The sequence below is a fragment of the Miniopterus natalensis genome, chromosome 11 (assembly GCF_054644295.1).
Source record: "Miniopterus natalensis isolate mMinNat1 chromosome 11, mMinNat1.hap1, whole genome shotgun sequence".
NCBI classification, from domain to species: Eukaryota; Metazoa; Chordata; class Mammalia; order Chiroptera; family Miniopteridae; genus Miniopterus; species Miniopterus natalensis.
In genome coordinates this window covers 51,618,363-51,636,899 of record NC_142091.1, presented here as the reverse complement: position 1 = coordinate 51,636,899, position 18,537 = coordinate 51,618,363, and the positions used below count along the sequence as shown (strand labels likewise).

Below are 18,537 nucleotides of genomic sequence, written 5' to 3'. Positions count from 1 at the left end.
AAGCTGTCTTTTTAGAGCCTATAGGAAAGCAAATCCTGTAATTGTTAATTGTGGAGACTATATAAGTCAGTCTTGTCCTTTCACATTTAGGACACATTAAAAAAAGTCTAATTCTTTCACTTAACTAGTTCTCAGGAAGGAAATTTTGGGAAAAGATCCTAGAGAAGTGATGACAATAAAGTTTTTCTAGTTAACCTCTGGAAGTGTAGATTTTAGGCCTGGATATGGGTCAGTTATGGAAATATTTTGAGAGACATCTAAAGAAAAATTTTGAGTAGACAACCATCAGGACTATTTGGTTTAAAATTAGTAAGTACAGCACCTCACCCCACCGCCATCCATGGTTTCACTTTCCAGAGCTACCCATGGTCAACTGCAGTCTGAAAATATTAAATGGAATATTCCAGAAATAAATGATTCATAAGTTTTAAATTGTACAGCATTCTAAGTAGCATGATAAAATCTTGCATCATCCCCATCCCCTCCCTCCCGCCTGAGCATGAATCATCCCTTTGTCATTATCAAGCTGTGCACACTACCCGCCCATTAGTCACTTAGAAGCCATCTCAGTTATCAGATCAACTATATCTCAGTGCTTGTGTTCAAGTAACCCTTACGTGACTTAATGCCACATTCATCTTTTTAGTCTTTGTTATAATTGTTCTATTTTCTTAATCTCTTACTGCTCCTAATTTATAAATTAAACTTTATCATATCCCATATGTATGATAAAAAACACAGTATACATAGGGTTTGGTACTATATGTGGTTTCAAGCATCCATTCAGGGTCTTGGAATGTATCTCCCATGGATAAGGGGGAACTACTGTGCCATTATGTTACTGGCCTCCAGAAAGCAAAGATTATTAAATATCTGTGTTCCCCTGTAGTGGCAAACTACCATTGATTATGTTCAGTTGGCAAAAGTGTTTTTACATTACTGTGTAGTGTGTTATCTACATGAATTGTAGGGTACAATTATGATTAGCACTATTATCAAGTTCCTTAATACCTTGGGGCATAGTATATTAAAACAATTGATTAAAATGCTAATGGTACCAAAATAACTTAATCAGCCTGGCCAGTGTGACTCAGCGGTTGAGCGTTGACCCAAGAACCAAGAGGTTATCGGTTTGATTCCCAGTCAGGGCACATGCCAAGGGTTGCCCCCTGACCCCCGTAGGGGGTATGCAGGAGGCAGCTAAGCGATGATGTTTCTCTCTCTAAAAATCAAAACATCTATTTTAAAAAATTAACCTAATCAATTTGAGTCACACTGGCCAGCCTTAATATATTAATTCATGTTAAAGTCTGATCAATAGTAAATAATATTCCTTAAAAAAATCATTGCAGTTCAGTTGGTTAGAGCGTTGTCCTTCTCTGCCAAGGTTGTGGGGGTCAGGGTATCTATAAGAATCAACCAACAAATGCATAAATAAGTGGAAAAATTGATGTTTCTCTCTCCCTTTCTCTGTCTCTAAAGTTAACCAATAAATAAATAAAATCATTGCAGAGTTACCCAAGAATAACCTAATAGCTCCCAATAATGTAATAAATAGTAGCTTTATGACTTTATATCTCAATAAATTAACAGAGTAGTCACTGTTCAAGGTTTATTTGGCATTTTAGTTGGTATGACACTTGGATAGTTGGCTGTATTATTTATATGTAGACTTTTCTCTTTACATTATATGGCAGTGTACACTAATCTGATACATATGTTACACAGAATAAGATCTCTTGGAACAGTTATGCACAAGACATTCAATATTGCATTTACACTGGATCCCAGGATGTGACTGATTAGAGAAAAAAAGTTGGACTCAGCATGTTCAATGAAGAAACCACAGTTATATAACACAGTGAATACACATCTAGTTTGAAGGGCAACTGTAATGTGCGCAACATTGGCAGTGGTGCCTTTCAGGAGGTGGAACTATTTCATACTAACCAGTTTAGGACCACACAAGGTAAATACCATCCGGCATCAGGATGCAAATGCAGGGTTTTATGAGCCATTACTATTTCTATCTTTAGGAAACTGATGTTTTAGTCACAGATCGGATAAAAAGGACAATATGCACATCTCCAGCTAAAATCCTGCTGTAGCCTAGACAGTGAGGGTGTATGACATTAGAAGACTTTAAAACTGCAGCTCTTTCTGGATCCCCCAAAGTGTATCTGCACTCTTCTTCAAACGGGCCTCTTCCTCAGGTGTCAGAGTCACCTTCACAACATCTGAGATTCCATTCTGTCCCAAGATGCAAGGAACACTAAGGAAGACGTCTTCTTTTATTCCATAGAGACCCTGAATACAAAATGAAAAATATTTTATGTTTTTTCTATGCATTCTGGGGTCTCCCAAGATTTAAATTAAAAAATGTTTTAAAAAAGATTTCCATTCTAAAAAAATCTAAACTATTGCTATTATCCACAGTACTTTCCAATTTTTATTGTGTAACACTTTGGTAACTCTACCTTGAGTGTGATTTCCATTTTTCCCAAAGGAAGAAAATCTGTTTCTTTTATAGTTTTCCACCCATCTCAACATAATTGAATAGTTTTTTAGTCAACAAGTTATAAAGTATCTATGTGCTGAACACAGTGCTAGTGGACATTAATCCTAAGGCTCAACCATGTTTTTCAAAAAAGAAAGTTGCAGGCACATTAATTTCTTAAGTCAATGACTGAGGAATTGCATTAATCTAATTGCTTTCTTAGAAGAAATCTTTTTAAAAAAACAGGAAATAATGGCAGTTAAGGACAACATATCACTACATAGACCTACCTTAATCATGGTGGAAATTGGATGCACCCGCCTAAGATTCTTCATCATACTTTCTGCTAAATCTGCCACAGATAGGCCAATGGCCCAGGATGTGTAGCCTTTAAGTTTGATCACCTCATAAGCACTGTAGGGTAGGGAAGGGTAGGGAATGACAGGGAAGGTCAGGAAAAAGTAAGGTAGGAGAAACAAACAAAAAAAATACAAAGCTTTCACTGAACATGTGCTTCATAGTGAGTAATGCCACAAACTTGCACCAACAGACTAGTAATTCTGACCCAACAAACACTACAAATAGTTGATAGCTACTGTCAATGTTTCTTGGGTTGGGTAGTGTGTTCACAGGTTTTATTTAACTAAATGAATACAAATAAGAGCGCCTTGCCTAGACTAATCATGATTCATTATTCAGTTCTATAGACTTGAGGTCCACACATGATCCCATGATTTTTTAGGTTAAATAATGTCACCAAGTTGAAAACTTCCCTATTTTACAAATAGTTAATAAGTATTTACACTTTTAATACCATTATGAATCTAGGCATTACTTAAAACTGTATAATCATTTGAATAAAAAACTAGCTGTGCTTCTACTCATGAAGACTATAAAAGGAACCTGGATTTAAAATGTCTTATTCCGAAATGAATGAACCATATATGCTGTTGAAGTAAAGACTGAATCTCAAATAGGGTAGACTTAATCTAACTTGTTGTATCTCAGTAGTTTATAATATAAGCCCAGAAAGATTTATCATAATATAAATTGGGAATTATGGCAAAAGATAGACTGTAGCATTAATGTCTATAGTTTTTAATATCTTTACCTCTTTTTATAGTATGATCTCTAGCAAGGCTTTAGAAAATAAGTTCTCTGTCTAACAAAAAGTACTCAAATACAAATGCTATTAAACTTTTAATCTTTTAAATAAAAATAATCAAATTTAACCTTCTCTGTGGCCAAATTATGAGACATATTACCTGTCAACCACCTGTTTGTGAACTTGCTTCCACTGTTCCTTATCTGCATCAGTGCCCAAATCAGGGTGCAGATTCTTTAGGGAGACACCTGCAACATTCACTCCACTCCATACAGGCACTAAAAGAAATAGTACAAAATACATTTATTTCCATGCACCAGCCAGCAGACTAGTAGTTCTGACCCTTATTCTCTTTTATCTGGGGAGGAGTACCCCTTTTTGGTAGATACTCGACTACCAATGCCCTTACTTTTAGATTTTCCTTTGTTTAGATTGTATAAAACTAAGAATTTCTGCAATATTCTAATCTACTTTCCTAACCTATTGGGATGCTTAATCCATATATATTTGAAATATAAAGATAGTATAAAATCATAAGGGGATTATCTTGGCCTAAGGAACTGAGAACTCTGCAAAAATTATACCTTTCAACTGTGATAATAGAATTTTTTCATCCTCTCCATTTGACTTGGCTGACCTGTTCAGGGCCAAACAGTGCAAGTCAAGCATAAACAGCTATGATATTAAAAGATTGAGCTCATCCTAAGAACTACTATCTTATTTAATGTGTCCATGGTAAGAAGTAAAATTTCATTCCCCATCCTGTATGCCAGATAAATGTCACAGAGGATGGCTAAAATCTTAACAATTCTTAGCATATAATTATACCAAAAGTAGATTTCTGGAAATCATTCTACCTTGGAGGGATATCTGATTTAGGCTCTGATTTAATAAAACTGCCAATTTTTTACACATCTTTTTGAAAACAAAAATAGAAAATAAGTTATACTTACCACTAGAGTCTCCATGTTCCCCAAGGACCCACCCATGACAACTTAATGGGTGAACTCCCAGCCTCTCCCCCATTAGGTAACGGAACCGGGCTGAATCCAGATTGCAACCACTTCCAATAACACGGTTTTTGGGAAAGCCGCTTATCTTCCAAGCCACATAGGTCAAGATGTCCACTATGAAGAAAACATTTAGGCAAAGATACTGGGTGAATCATTAGATGATTGGCTATTCAAGATACATGGTGGAGGCTCGCCTGCAGTCTGCTGCTGCCGGTGCCGCCACCACACCCACCGCCGCCACCACCTTTGTCTATACCTCCACCATCATCTACTTCTCTGTTGAAGGGTGCTGCAAGGCCACCGCATGCTGCTGACTGACCAGCACCAGAGCTGGAAAGTGGAGGTGGTGACCAAGGGGACCTGCTACAGGGCTCGCTCAAGGCCTCCTCTCTGTAGGGGCAGCTCCCAAGTTCTAGGTCGGAACTCTGTACCAGTCCAATGACATCCTGCAACACCTGAGCTGCTCCCCTTGGGCTGTATGGGAAGGGCTTTTGGGTTGCAACCCTGGTAGGTACGGTGAATGACAGCATGGAGGATCTTACTGCAAATACATCACCCTCATCTACACCAACTTTGGTGCAGGCAAGGAGGACTATGTGAAGGAGCTGCCTAGGCACCTGAAGTCTTTTGAGACCTGTCCCAGAACCAGGGGGCCAGGCCTTCACTGTGTGTAACATGATGATCTTTGCAGACAACAACCTGCCAGACTTGCTGCTGCTTCAGTAGGTCCTGGCCACCCGCTGCCTGGACTCCTTCCCCCTGCTCTTGGCCTTCCTGGCTCACCTCAGTGCCTAGCCCAAGCTCAAGGCCTTCCTGGCCTCGCCCCAGCACATGAACCTCCCCACCAATGGCCATGGGAAAGTGAGGGTTGTGACACCCTCAGCAGGTGGCAGAGACTGCCTGCCTCCCTTTCCTAAGGACAAATAAAATTTTCAAGAGAGAGAGAAAAAAGATACATGGCTCTATATGGATCTTGATAATGATCATGGCCAATGTGTGTGTGTGTGTGTGTGTGTGTGTGTGTGTGTGTGTGTGTGTGTGTGTATGTTTTAGAGAGCGTGGAGGGAGGAGGGAGAGAGAGAGAAACATCAATGTGAGGAAGACACATTGATTGGTTGCCTCTTGCACGTGCCCTGACCCAGGCTGGGGAAAGAGCATGCAACAGAGGTACATGCCCTTGACCAGGAATTGAACCCATGACCCTTTGGTCTAAAAGCTAATACTCTAGCCACTGAGCAAAATTAGTCAGGGCTGCCCAGCCAGCATGGCTCAGCTATTGAGCATCAACTTATGATCCAGGAGATCTCAGTTTGATTCCGGGTCAGGGCACATACCCAGGTTATGGGCTCGATCCCCAGTAGGGGGTATGCAGGAAGCAGCCGATCAATGGCTCTCTCATCGTCAGTGTTTCTATCCCTCTCTCCCCCTTCCTCTCTCTGAAATCAATAAAGACATATTTAAAAAAAAACACACAAAAACTGGCCAGGGCTTTGTTAATATTTTTAAACCTTTGTAATATGTATAATATAGCAAAACTATTAAGTATTCAAGAAATGTAGTTTAATGAAAATAAACTGCCTCAAGAGAATACACATTATCCACAAACTTACCCCTTATCCGAGATCTTCTTGCACAAGTAACTAATTTTAAAGTTCCAACTACATTCAGAAAGGTGTATCCTATTACCTTTCATGTTTTAAACTTAACTATTTTACAAAAAACACAAATCCACTCCCAGGAGGAAAGTGAAAGATGAGAAATAAATATGTGTATACAGAATATAATACATACTCTCAGTTTTACTCTAGCTCATCTATTTTTATACAATTAAAAACCTCACCTGGATTGGAAACAACAAGCAATTTGCAGTTGGGACTGTATTTTACAACATTAGGAATGATGAATTTAAAGATGTTCACGTTACGCTGGACCAAATTAAGACGGCTTTCTCCCTCTTGTTGACGGGCGCCAGCTGTGATAATAACCAGCTTGGAGTTTGCAGTCACACTGTAGTCTAGACAAAGGAAAACAATAATCAGGTTAAGGCCTTTAAGAGACCTCCATTACCTAGCCAGCAACAGTTTTTTCCATAAACTTTTTTTGGGGGATAGTCCTATATGGTTTGTGTATGTGGCAGAAAAATGTGTCTAATACCCCCAGACTCCTCTCCTTTAGTTTTTGGAGTTTTATCACTGTGCCCTGTACATGGAGGAAGAGTACATCAATGCCTCCTTTGTATTTTGGTTTTAGTCACATTGTGACTTTATACAACTACTACTGGGGAGAGCTGGAAGGAATAAAACTTATTTGATTCTCATATCAAATGACGTACATTGCCAAATTTTTGTCCACCTGAGCTCAAAGTGCATGATCTTCCACACTCCTGTTTCTACTTAAATTTAAACTTAATTGTGGTCATATCAGCCCAGGAACAAGCCTTTTTAAAAAAAAAAAAAAAAAAAAAGCAGAGACAGCTCATTGAATGCGAGGGTTTCTGTTCTGGTCGGGTCTGTACAAGCTGGGCATACACTCAAGCAACCATGTCTAAGGGACCTGCAATTGGCATTGATCTTGGCACCACCTACTCTTGTGTGGGTGTCTTCCAGCATGGAAAAGTGGAAATAATTGTCAATGATCAGGGAAACAGAACCACTCCAAGTTATGTTAATAAACTGATGAACAGAATAGATTCAGTGACTTGGAAGTATGGATCAGACTGACAAATCTCAAAGGGATGGAGGAGGGCAGGTGAGTGGAGGGGGAGAGATTAACCAAAGAACTTATATGCATACATGCACAACCCAAGGACACAGACAATGGTGTGGAGACAGACTGTGGAGGGACGTGGGAAGGGAGGAATGGGTCAATGAGGAGAAAAAGGGACATCTGTAATATTTTAAAACAAAAATAAAAAATTAAATTAATAAATAAAGCAGAAGCAGCTTTACACTTGTCAAGTACACCTTGCTTCTTGATCCCTGTGGCACAGGACAGTTAAGCCAGGGATGAAGATAATGAAGAGAGTCACCTATCAGATAAGTGGTCAATGATTTTCAAGTGACAAGGCAGATACTATTTGAGTCCATGACCAGGTCTGCTAGTGGGTGCTCATTAAGTGAAAAAGGGTCAAGCCAAGAGCAGGCTGAACAGGTTCTATTACCCTATTCTCAACATTATGTTAGTGTGCAAAAGGAAGTAGGGAAAGGAAATATATTTAATTTAAATATTTGAAGCAGTGTGGTTAAACATGGACCTATGGAGCTTTACAAATTACATTCTAATTCAGATACTTTCTATATTATTGACAAGTTGAATTTCCATTTAAACCATTTGAAATTGAAATTTCTATATTAGTAGGTAAGGAGGCAAAATTGTTCCAAGGCTCTCTTATCCTGTATAAAAAAGAAGTGTTGGAAGAGATAGGATTTTGAGCCTGATAAGGAATTAAGTCTAGCAGGGACTACAATATAAACTTGTTGAAATTAACCTTTGCCAGAGACAATTTTTGGTGTTCTAAGGAAAAGGCTGCCATGTTGGAGATCCATCATCTCGCCCTTTAATTTGTCTTCCATGACATCAACAAGAGCAAGTTCATCTGCCAAGTCCTAAAAGACAAAATTTTTAGTTAAGTCAAAATTGCTTCCAAAGGTAACATCTTAAAAATAAAACATTTTCAACTACAAAAAAAATTTAAAAAAATTCAAACTTCCAAATTTTTAGTTGGGCCTGCAAAATTTCCATATTTCTCACACAGGAGCAGGCCCCCACTTAGAAGCTGACTCACAGATGTCCCATACATAGGAAGAAGCACTGACCCTCTCTCCAACCCTCTCTCCTCACTGGAGTAATCTCTGCAAGGGCTCCACCACCCATACATGAAAACAGAACACTGGATTAGTAGTAGTTAGAATAATCTCCAATTATGTAAAAGTGATCCAGTTACTCTTTCAAATTCAGTTTTACATACTGATTTTAGGTTGTTATTCACTAAATAGGTCATATTGACCAGTATTAAGACTTGAAATTAAAAAGTGATATTCCAGATCATTCCCTGGTTATATGTTTCCATATATTAATGAACTATAACAATTTTACACACATAGATTTGTGCATTTCAAAATATTAGTGAAAAATATCCTTTCAGTTCAACCTATAAAAGTTGTTAGGTGCATCTCAGACCAGGAGCACCAACAATAGTTTTAATACAAATGAGATGTGGACTGTCATAACCAAAGAGGTTGTACTGGCTGAGCTGCAGATCTACCCCCAAATCATCTATAGTGTAATGAGTGGCCTAGCAGATACTCTTACCCACACCTAAATAGAGAGCATCACTGAAAAAGACCACAGGTGGTGTAGGAAAAACCGATGGTATCAATTTCTGATTCAGTGGGGGAAGGAATAAGAGTTGGTAAACTGGCCTTTCCTAAGAACACAAAGCAACTGTGTTGCTCTGCAACCTCTGGATAGCTCATTTCTGCTTTCAGTCCCTTCTCACTTCAATCCTTTTCTGTTCAGAACCCAGAATTCATCATTTCACTCTGTATTTATTTATATTAAATTTATTGGGGTGACATTGGTTAATAAGATCATATAGGTCTCAAGTGTACATTTCTATGATTCATGATCTGTATATTGCATTGTGTGTCTGCCACTCAATCACTCTTACTAGGAACTCCAAATCTGAACTTAAAAATATTTTAATATTGTAAGCTGCCTCAATTTCTGTTTTATATAAACCAGGCTTGACTACTGTAAAAAGTGTTCTTTATTCATTCACAAGTTTTTTTCTAATTAAAGTTTAGCCTCCATAACAGGTCCCAAAATTGCTATCCAGGGAGGGGGCCAATGGGGATTTGCATGGGAGCAAGACTTTTCAAAAGAATAAAAATAAAAAATTAAATTAAAAAATTTTTAAATAAAATATTAAAATAGTAAATAGTAAAAAATTTTAAAGCATCCATCCCCTTTGCTGACAAAATAGATTTCCCACATCAGTGTGATTTTCATTTTACCATAGTATATATACCATTTCCCTTCAAAAATTACTTTAAAATAACTTTAGCTTATTTAAAGGCAGGGACTCTTTCATTTGTAGGCAACGTATGCATGTTAATACAGCACAATGAATTTAAGAAACTGCGTTGCCAGCCTAATAACCTTTGGTTTTTTGGTTTTTAGTTCCAATACCCTTTTGGTACAGCATAAGTTCTTTGAAAGGGTGTATGAACCTCAATATTTGTATATACGTTGTTATAATGCAATTATTAGGGAGGGAGTGAAGGGATGGGTGGGGTTGGTATCCTTGGCTTTCAGAGTGATAGACTCTCACTTACCTTCATTAAGATACTGATGGCACAAGCCATGCCAACAGCACCAACCCCAACGACTGTAATCTTATTTTGGGGGCTTTGCTCTTCCTTAAGGAGATTCACAATCAGCTGGTCCTTGAGAGTTGCCATACCGGACTTAGAACCAAAAGGAATCTATGGGGGGGGAAAACATGCGCTGTCATTGCACCCTCTTTAACACTTACTAACCAAAACACGTTCTGGAAAAGCTTATTGCACTTCTGTTTGAGGTACTTGCCCCTAAAAATCACAGGGATGCCTAAAAAGGGGAAGGGGGAAAAACCCTAAAGATAGTCAAAGGGGAGTTGAAAGGCCTAAGGCCAGAGTCGGGTCTGGCTAGGACCTTGGTGTGAGGACCCTCACCTTCGCATGGAAAAATAATATCGACGTCTGGGTGTAAGTATAGCCTCCTGCCTGCTCACTCATCTTGCTTTATTGACCCCAAGCTGGGCAGGCCTTTCCTTAAACAAGATCACTACGCGCCGTCTACTGCAGTCACCCGGCTCCTGCCAAGGCCCTCGAGTCAAGGCCGGAGGTGCTGCGAAAAGTGCCACTAACTGCCTCCCCCAAGCGGCGCGGCGCGGCGGCCGCGGGCTCTGCTCATGCGCGCTCCTTTCCCCGCCCCCGAAGGGGAGGGGACCAGACCAACCTCTGGGTCCCGCGGAGCCCTCGGGCTCTATCACCCGCCCAAACCCGGAAGGTTAGCGGCTGCCCCCTCCCCCACCACCCTCCCGCTACTCCGGGGCGCCCCGCATTTCAGAGCTGCTGGGAGGGGACCGGCGTGGTCTAGGGGCTGCTGCCTGTTGAGAGGTGGGCACCGGCCCCGCCCGCGATCAGAAAAGATTAGGAACTATCCTGCCCTTGGGGTCAGAGGGCGCCAGCTCGGAGTCAGGCTTTAGACTTAGCTAGTGCTCGGGAGCACGCGAGAAGCGCGTGAAGCCCGGCTGGCAGCCTCCTGGGCCTGGCGCACGGCCAGAGCCAGACTTTAAATCCCAATACCAGAGACTCTAAACCAACCCGGACGGAGGTGCCTGGTGTGGCTTCTGCTGTGATCTTTGTTGCAAAGGCGAGGGGCCCGGTATGAGGAAATTTTGTCAGTACAGGAAGTGCAGAAATAGCGTTAAGAGGCCTGAGGCCAGGAATCCTAGGGTTAATACTTGATGGAACCCCCATATCCAGAGCTGGAGAGGGAACGCACCTTGGACTCTGTTAATCCGACCCAGCACTGCATTCACTGGATCTAGTTTTGACAGCGTCCCAAAGTGCAAAAATATCCGAGAGGGCTTACAGGCAAGCAGCCCAGGGTCGCCAAGCTGGGATCGGGTCTCTCCTTACAAATCACTGCTATTTCTAGACAGCTTAGTAAGATTTCTGCTGCCTGGCAGGGAGAAGGGAGGAATTCTTCCAGCAGAGACCTCCTGGCTTCACCAAACCAAGCCCTGGACTCCAGCGCTCCCTTCAATGGGGGGACACGTGTGGGAGAGGAGCTCTGCAGAAAGAGGGTCTACTCCCCAACTCTGTCACCCACTGTGACCTTAGAGATGCCCCAACTCTCTCTCAGCTTTAGGTTCCCCCATTTGTCAAAAGAAGGGGACGGTTCCGGATGATTCTCCTCTCAATAGACCGTCTGAAAGGCGGAAGGGCTGAGACACCCTTCCAGCTCATCTTTGTATGCACCGTGCTTAGCATAGCGCCCGACAGATACATCAGTAGCTACTTAATAAATGTAATTGGCGCAAAGAGCGCCCTATAATCTACAGGCAGCGGCGGCTCCCAGAGAGCCCACCTCTCGAGAGCCCTAGGGCTAAAATGCCACCTGGGAAGGTGGTGCTCAGCGGCTTTCCGGCTTCCAGGAACCCGCCCAGGCTGCTAAGTCTTTTCCGGTTCCATGGGGTCCGAGAATCGGACCTCGAGTTCAGCGCCGTTTGCCAAGTTCCAGCCCAGAGGTATGCCCCCACCTTTTAGACCCGTCATCTCCTTGTCCTGCATCAACTTGGAGTTTCCGCCCGAGGTTAGGTGCGGCCACCTCCTCGGTTCCCAGGCAGCCCAGAGGCCACAGTGCTCACTTAGAGCAAAAGCAGAGCGCGGCGGGATCCACGCCCATGCCGGGCGGGGGCCACCGACAGGTCTCCCGACTATGCTCCCGGGAAGTAGCACCTAAATCCCCAGGGAGTAACAGGTAGCGCCGGGCCAAAGAGGCCCGGGACAGCTCGCTCGCCCGCCCCATGCGGCGCAGAGCGCGCCGGGCCCTACAGTACCGGGAGTGTGCGGCAGGCGGGCGTCGGTGGCGCGCGGCGAGGATGCGGACTCGGTGGCAGCGGCTCCGATACTTGGAGCCTCGCACGGGAGGGGCCTTAAATGGAACAGTGGGGCTGACGTCAGGGGGAAGCGGGGCGGACGTGCGGGATCCCACGTGTGGGTCGAGCTGAGGGCTGGCTCCCAGATGGGCGGGGCAGTGGAGAGGCCCGGGTGGCGCGCGCAGCTAGACTGGGGACAAGGGGGCCCACCCACGTGCGCTGGCACCTATGAGGACCGGCCCAGAGCCACTCTGCCCTCGGTCCACAAAGGCCCCTGAGGAGCCACCAGCTGGCCCTCAATTTCTTCTTTTGTAAAATGTGGAGATTACCCTCAGAGAAGGCTTGATTTGAATGTTCACCGCTATTTCCCAATGCCCAGAACATCTGGCACGAAATAGTTACCCAACAACTATTTGTTGAAAAAAAATTCCTAGCACAGGGTCAGTCTGTCCTCACCTAAGTGGAACGGTCTCCAAAACTTGACGCTACTTTTCCCCTTCTGCTAAACCTTCCAAGCACCTAGCATTCCAGCCACACCCAAGAACAGTCAGGGTTGTTTTTGGTTTTTATAAACCTATGTTATTTTTACCTCCACTCCAAGCCTTTGCTCAGGCTGGTTCCTTTTGCCTGGCCTGCCTTGCTCCTTCATCTCTTCTTTGAACCACCAGTCTCCGGGTACTCCCCCTAACCTCCGCACCCCACACGCCCAGAGCGTTGGTACCTCCCTCCTAGCAGCTTCCACCTCTCTGGTCTGCGCATGCGTCAAACCCTCTTGCCTTAGAGGTGTGTGCTCTGCTCTCCTATCTGACAGCGAGTCTCAAGGGCATAAATGAGTGTGCTTCTTCACTGCACCTGGGGCATCACTTTAGCACTCAGCTCCAAGAAAGACCCATAACTGTGGGTTTCTTGGTTTTGAAGGGAAAACTCTAACCTCAGCTCTAGAAAAGCAGGGCACCTCTCTAGCACGTCCTAACAATTTTCCCATCACTCTAGAAGACCCAGAAACCTAGGCTCGCCCCTAAAACACGCAGCTGTCAGGGCTGAGGGTCACCCCAGGTTCTCCACAGGGTTCCTCAGGTCAGGGCAGATTGCAACAGTGTCTCTGGTTCCCTAGTGTTTGCAACAGTACCCTCAATCGGTTAGGGCTGGGCCCCTGCCTGCCTGTCTACCAAAGATGACCACAGCTGCTGAGAAGAGGAGGGCAGAGCTCCGAGGGTGGAAGTTAGGCTAAGGAAACAGATAGGAACCCTCACCAGAAGGGCTCTGGGATGACCTCTGAAGATAATCTAGGCAAGGAGTTTCCTGTCCCCTAAATTAAGGCACAAAACAACAGCTTACTCCAAGTACAGCTTCCCTTTTCTTATGCAGAACAATAGCCTCTATTTAACTCTGCAAATATGAATAAAATAAGTACCACTTACTGAGCACCTCTTCCTATGTGTCAGGCAGCAAGCTAGGCAATCTCGATGCTCATCTTCACTTTAATTGTTTGTAATAGGCATAATTATTCCCCCCTTTTTTTCAGATAAGGAAACTGAAGCTAAGAGAGATTAATGACTTTGCCAAGGTCATACAACTAATAAGTGATTTCAGCGGGTACTTTAACCCCAGACTGACTTCACTCCAAAGCCTATGATTTTTTCTGTATAGGATGTTGTCCCTCCCCCATTCCTTAACCCCCACTCCACAAAGGTGAAATTATGTAGAGGGGCTCAAGCCAGTCCCAGGTTCAAAAGTTCAGTTTTCAATGAGAAGCAATAGGTATCGGTAGGTATCTCGGCCTATCTTCTTGAACTAAGAAATTGATCTTTTCCCATCACCAGGTGGGAATTTATACTACCTGCTTTCCTTAGTCTCCAGATTACAGACGATAGATCATGGGACTTCTCAGCCTCCATAATCATCGCATGAGCCAATTCTTGACATTAATGTCATTACACACACACACACACACACAGTTTCTCTGAAGAACTCTGACTAATACAATCCAAACAGAAAAATTTCTGTACTAAAGCCAAAGCAGAGGGAGGGACCCATGGAAAACTGGTCAGGAAACACTGTTTCAGAGGGCAAAACAGACTTCTCAACCTAAGTGTTCTTTGGGGGTGGCCTCTTTAAAAGAGAAAATCTCACAAAGAGGTGGTTTGACCAGGGTATCCCTCGCCTCAGAGAATAGGTCCTACTCAGCACTCAACACAAGATTTTCCTAAAATGGATCTGGCCAAAGAATGCTGTCCACCCAAAACACAGCGCTGACTCATTTCTCCACTCACTAAGTGTATGTCACACTCCCCCTCAAGAACATTCAATGGCTCCTCATTCCATTTTATTACAGAATAAAATCCAAATTCCTTGGACAGGCCCACAAGGCCCTCCATGATCCAGTGCCCAAATGCCCTTTCTGGCCTCATCTCCTGTTTGCTTTATGCTTCCTATATGCCAGTCTCAATGCTACTTACCAGGTTGCCAAAATGTGCCATGTATGTCCACGTAGGCAGTTCCTTCAACCTGAATGTTTTCCCCCTCCGCCCACCCAAACCCTATATCTTCATAGGTCAAGTACTATTCCTTGGGCTTTATATTAAATTAATTCTTTTTTTTAATCCTCACTCGAGGATATTTTTTCCCGGGGCGGGGGAGAGAGACATTGTTGTGAGAGAAACACATCGATTGGTTGCCTCCCACACACACCCGGACCAGGGATTGAGCCTGCAACCGAGGTCCGTGCCTTTGGCCGGAATTGAACTCCGGACCCTTCAGTCCGAGGGCCAGCGCTGTAGCTACTGAGCCAAACTGGCTAGGGCTAAATTAATTCTTATTGCTAGGCATATCTTTCTCACATGAGACTGTAAGCTGCTAATAGACAGAAACTTTCTCATTTGTCTCCATATCCACAGCATATACATTTATTTGTTTAATAAATGTATTTAGAGTTATGTGCCTGCTATGTGAATAGCACTGTGCTAGGCGCCGGAGATAAAAAAATGAGTAAGACAAATTAATAAGCCTTCAAAGACTTGCCATTTAATCTTGGGGACACCAACAGCATCCCCCTCGATAGTTAAAATGCAAGACAGAATGTGACACTGCCACAAAAGAGGTAGAAAAATTGCTCTAGTATTCAGAGGAGAGAGAGGTCCTTGGCTGGGAATACCAGAGGAGGCTTCTTGGAAGACGTAGCATCTGAGCTCAGCCTAGAAAAAGATTTTCATTAATGAAGATCAGATGTTGAGAAAGCGGAGAGCACAGCGTGAGGAAACGCACGGAGGCAGGAAATTTAAGATGTGTCTGGTGAGTCTTTAGCTTTAAATGCCAGGATAAGAAATTCGGAGGTTTTGGTTTTTGGTGGCAGTGGAAGTCACTGATGTTTTTGGAGAGTGGGGAGAGATAGGGTGAAAGCAAGGTGGTTGAGAGGTCGTGGGAGAAGAGGTCACCTTGTTTTTAATAATACACGACAAGAAGCTCAGAACGTACACAGCTCCGACCACATGGGCATAGCACATACACCTCTCTGCACAACCCACCAGTTCCGCAGCCCCTTTGAACACTCACTGCCAGCCTCATGTTTTCACCTTTTTCCTGGTTGCAAAGCTGATGGCTTTCCTGAGTTGCATGGCCCAGGATGCAGATGGCCTCATGGTTTCCTTCCCTGACCAGCAGGGCCTGTGTGTACGTGCCAAAGCAGAGGTTCCTCTCTCTGGCGAGAGAGCAGGCGCCTCCCCTGGGTATTAGAGGTGGCACTGTCATCCTCCCAACCCCATCCATCTCTCACATGATTCAAGTGGAAGCCAAAGACTCCACCCCACTCCTCAAGTTCTCCTGGGTGCCTTCCCCATCTGCTCCCCTTCCCCCACCCCTCCTCCAGGCTGGGCTTACCCTCAGGTACTAGATACTGCCTCTGTTTCCCTTTTTGTCTTGGATTGTCGCTGCCTCCAGAGTTCATTCCTCACCTGACCCCCTAACAGAATCCACCTCAGAAACTCTAGATTCCCTTTGCTATAGACTAAATGTTTGTATCCCCTCAAATTCATATGATGAAACCTAATTCCCAGTTTGATGGTTTCAGAGGTGAGGCCATTTTAGGAGGTGATCAGGTCATGAGGGTGGAACTTCAATGAATGGGGTTAGGGACCTTATCAAAGAGGCCCCAGAGAGATTCCTCACCTCTTCTGCCATGTGAAGACACAACAGAAAGATCACCACCTATGAACTTGGAAGTGGGCCCTCACCGGACACCTGCCTGCGCCTTGGTCTTGGACTTCCCAGCCGCCAGAACTATGAGAAGTGAGTTCCCATTGTTTATTAGCTATCCAGCCTGTGGCATTTTGTTAGAGCAATCCAAACGCACGAAGGTACTCTTCTAGCCACTTCCTACCCCAGGAAAGGAAGAAGAGCTGTGCCCCTTTGGCTCCATACTTCTCTACCAGGGAGTTAGGCCTCAAGCTTTTCATCACATTGACAGGTTCCAAGGCAAAGACTGTCACCAGAACATAAGTCGCTTGCAAACAGAGGGTGCCCAAAATCAGTGCTGCAGAGGGAGTCCCAATGCCCCTCCAAGACAGACAATCCGCAGTATAACAGAAAGTGTCCCTTACCTAGTCACAACAGAAGAGGACTGTAGGAGCTGTGACAGCCTTTCCCTCTGACACCTTAGGTGACAAGGACAGCAACAAGCATAGTAGCTTAGCAAAGATGAGTGAGCAGCCTAGGGGAGCAGAGACACTGACCTGAGGGTCAGGAAACCTGGGTTCTTGCTCTGGCTTTGTCACAGACCTCTAGGTGACATTGTGGAGGTCACATTCCCTCTGTAGCCTCAGCATCCTCAACTGCAAACATCAGAGGGTCTCTGTCTTTGAGTTCTACCATCAGAGAGGCTCTGAGTGAGTCAAGCCTACACACACCCCCCTTCAGTTTTTACAATAGCTCGGGGGACTCCAGGCAAAACTGGCGCTGCCCCCATTTTGGAAAATGATTAGGGCTGCTCCTGGGGTCCAGACAAACAGTCAAGGAGGGAACCAGCCCCGCCCATGGTAACAGGAAATCCCTAGCATTCTCCTAGGTTAGTTCCAAACTGGATCCCAAATTCTCAAGGCCCTGGTGGGTGTTGAATTTATTTATAAAAACACTCTCTTGAGGCTTTGAAAACAGATTACTGATAACAGAAACCCATCTCTCTCATTCCTGTGTAGATAGTTTTAAACCTTTAAACCTTAAAAAACGGGGACTTACATTCTAAGTCTAGCTCAAAAAAAAAAAAAAAAGGGTAATTTCCTATAAAATTCCAAGAGGATCAAAGCTATTATAGTGGGAATACAGCCAGAGGAGACTGTCATTTCCTGGGGCTGGGTGGGGAAAGGAATGGAGGTCTTAGCTGTGCCGCTGCTGACTGCAGAGCACTCTCAGAAATGAGGGCGGATGGGCCCTGGGTTTTTGTTTAAACTGCTGTACAGAGTCACTCCTCACAAAGCACAAGTGACAAGGTGGCCCCACCTGATTTTCTAGGGCACCAGAAGGGGAGCCTGGGATTCTGTTAAGAGGAGCAAAGGAAGGGTCCCCTGTAACCCAAGCAGAATCTCAGGCTGTGGTGGGGCAGGTGCAGACATGGAGAAGGCTCCCCCTGCAGTTAGATAAAGCTCACTGGGTTCTTCATTTGTGCATAGCTTAGGGTGGCTTTCATATCTATTCATTTTTTATTAGGGTGACATTGGTTAATAAAATTACATAGGTTTCAAGTGTACAATTCTATGATACATCACCTGTATATTGCATTATTTGCCCACCACCCAAAGTCAAATCGTTTTTTGTTTTTTTGTTGTTTTTTTATTGATTTTTTTTTTTTAAATCCTCACCCGAGGATATTTTTTTCCATTGCTTTTCAGAGAGAGTGGAAGGGAGAGAGAGAGAGAGGGAGAGAGAGAAACATTGATGTGAGGGAGACACACCGATTGGCTGCCTCCTGCACAGGCCCTGACTAGGGCCAGGGATTGAGTCTGCAACAGAGGTACGGAATTGAACCCAACTCCCTTCAGTCCATGGGCTGATGCTCTAACCACTGAGCCAAACTGGCCAGAGCTTTTTATTGATTTCTAGAGAGAGAGAGAAGCAGAGAATGGGAGAGAGAGAAGCATTGATCGGCTCCTGCACGCCCCCCACCAGGGACTGAGCCTGCAACCCCAGCATGTGTCTTGATCAGAAATCAAGCCAGCAACCTTTTGGTGCACTGGATGGCACACAGCCGACTGAGCCACACCAGCCAGGGCCAAAGTAAAATCTT

The 18,537-nt window shown here is 44.0% G+C and overlaps 1 protein-coding gene and 1 pseudogene across 1 annotated transcript; one reads left to right on the top strand and one right to left on the bottom strand.

The window, feature by feature from the left end:
• Positions 1-1,598: 1,598 nt before the first annotated feature.
• On the bottom strand, positions 1,599-10,427 carry LDHA (lactate dehydrogenase A). The gene is made up of 8 exons (XM_016219453.2): positions 10,330-10,427; positions 9,952-10,101; positions 8,103-8,220; positions 6,456-6,629; positions 4,556-4,729; positions 3,763-3,880; positions 2,788-2,911; positions 1,599-2,307 (listed from the first exon to the last, which is right to left on the bottom strand). The coding sequence occupies exons 1-8, from the start codon at positions 10,390-10,392 to the stop codon at positions 2,143-2,145; spliced, it is 1,086 nt and encodes a 361-aa protein (XP_016074939.1). The 5' UTR covers positions 10,393-10,427; the 3' UTR covers positions 1,599-2,142.
• On the top strand, positions 4,795-5,542 carry LOC107542202 (glutathione S-transferase P pseudogene; annotated as a pseudogene).
• Positions 10,428-18,537: the final 8,110 nt, after the last annotated feature.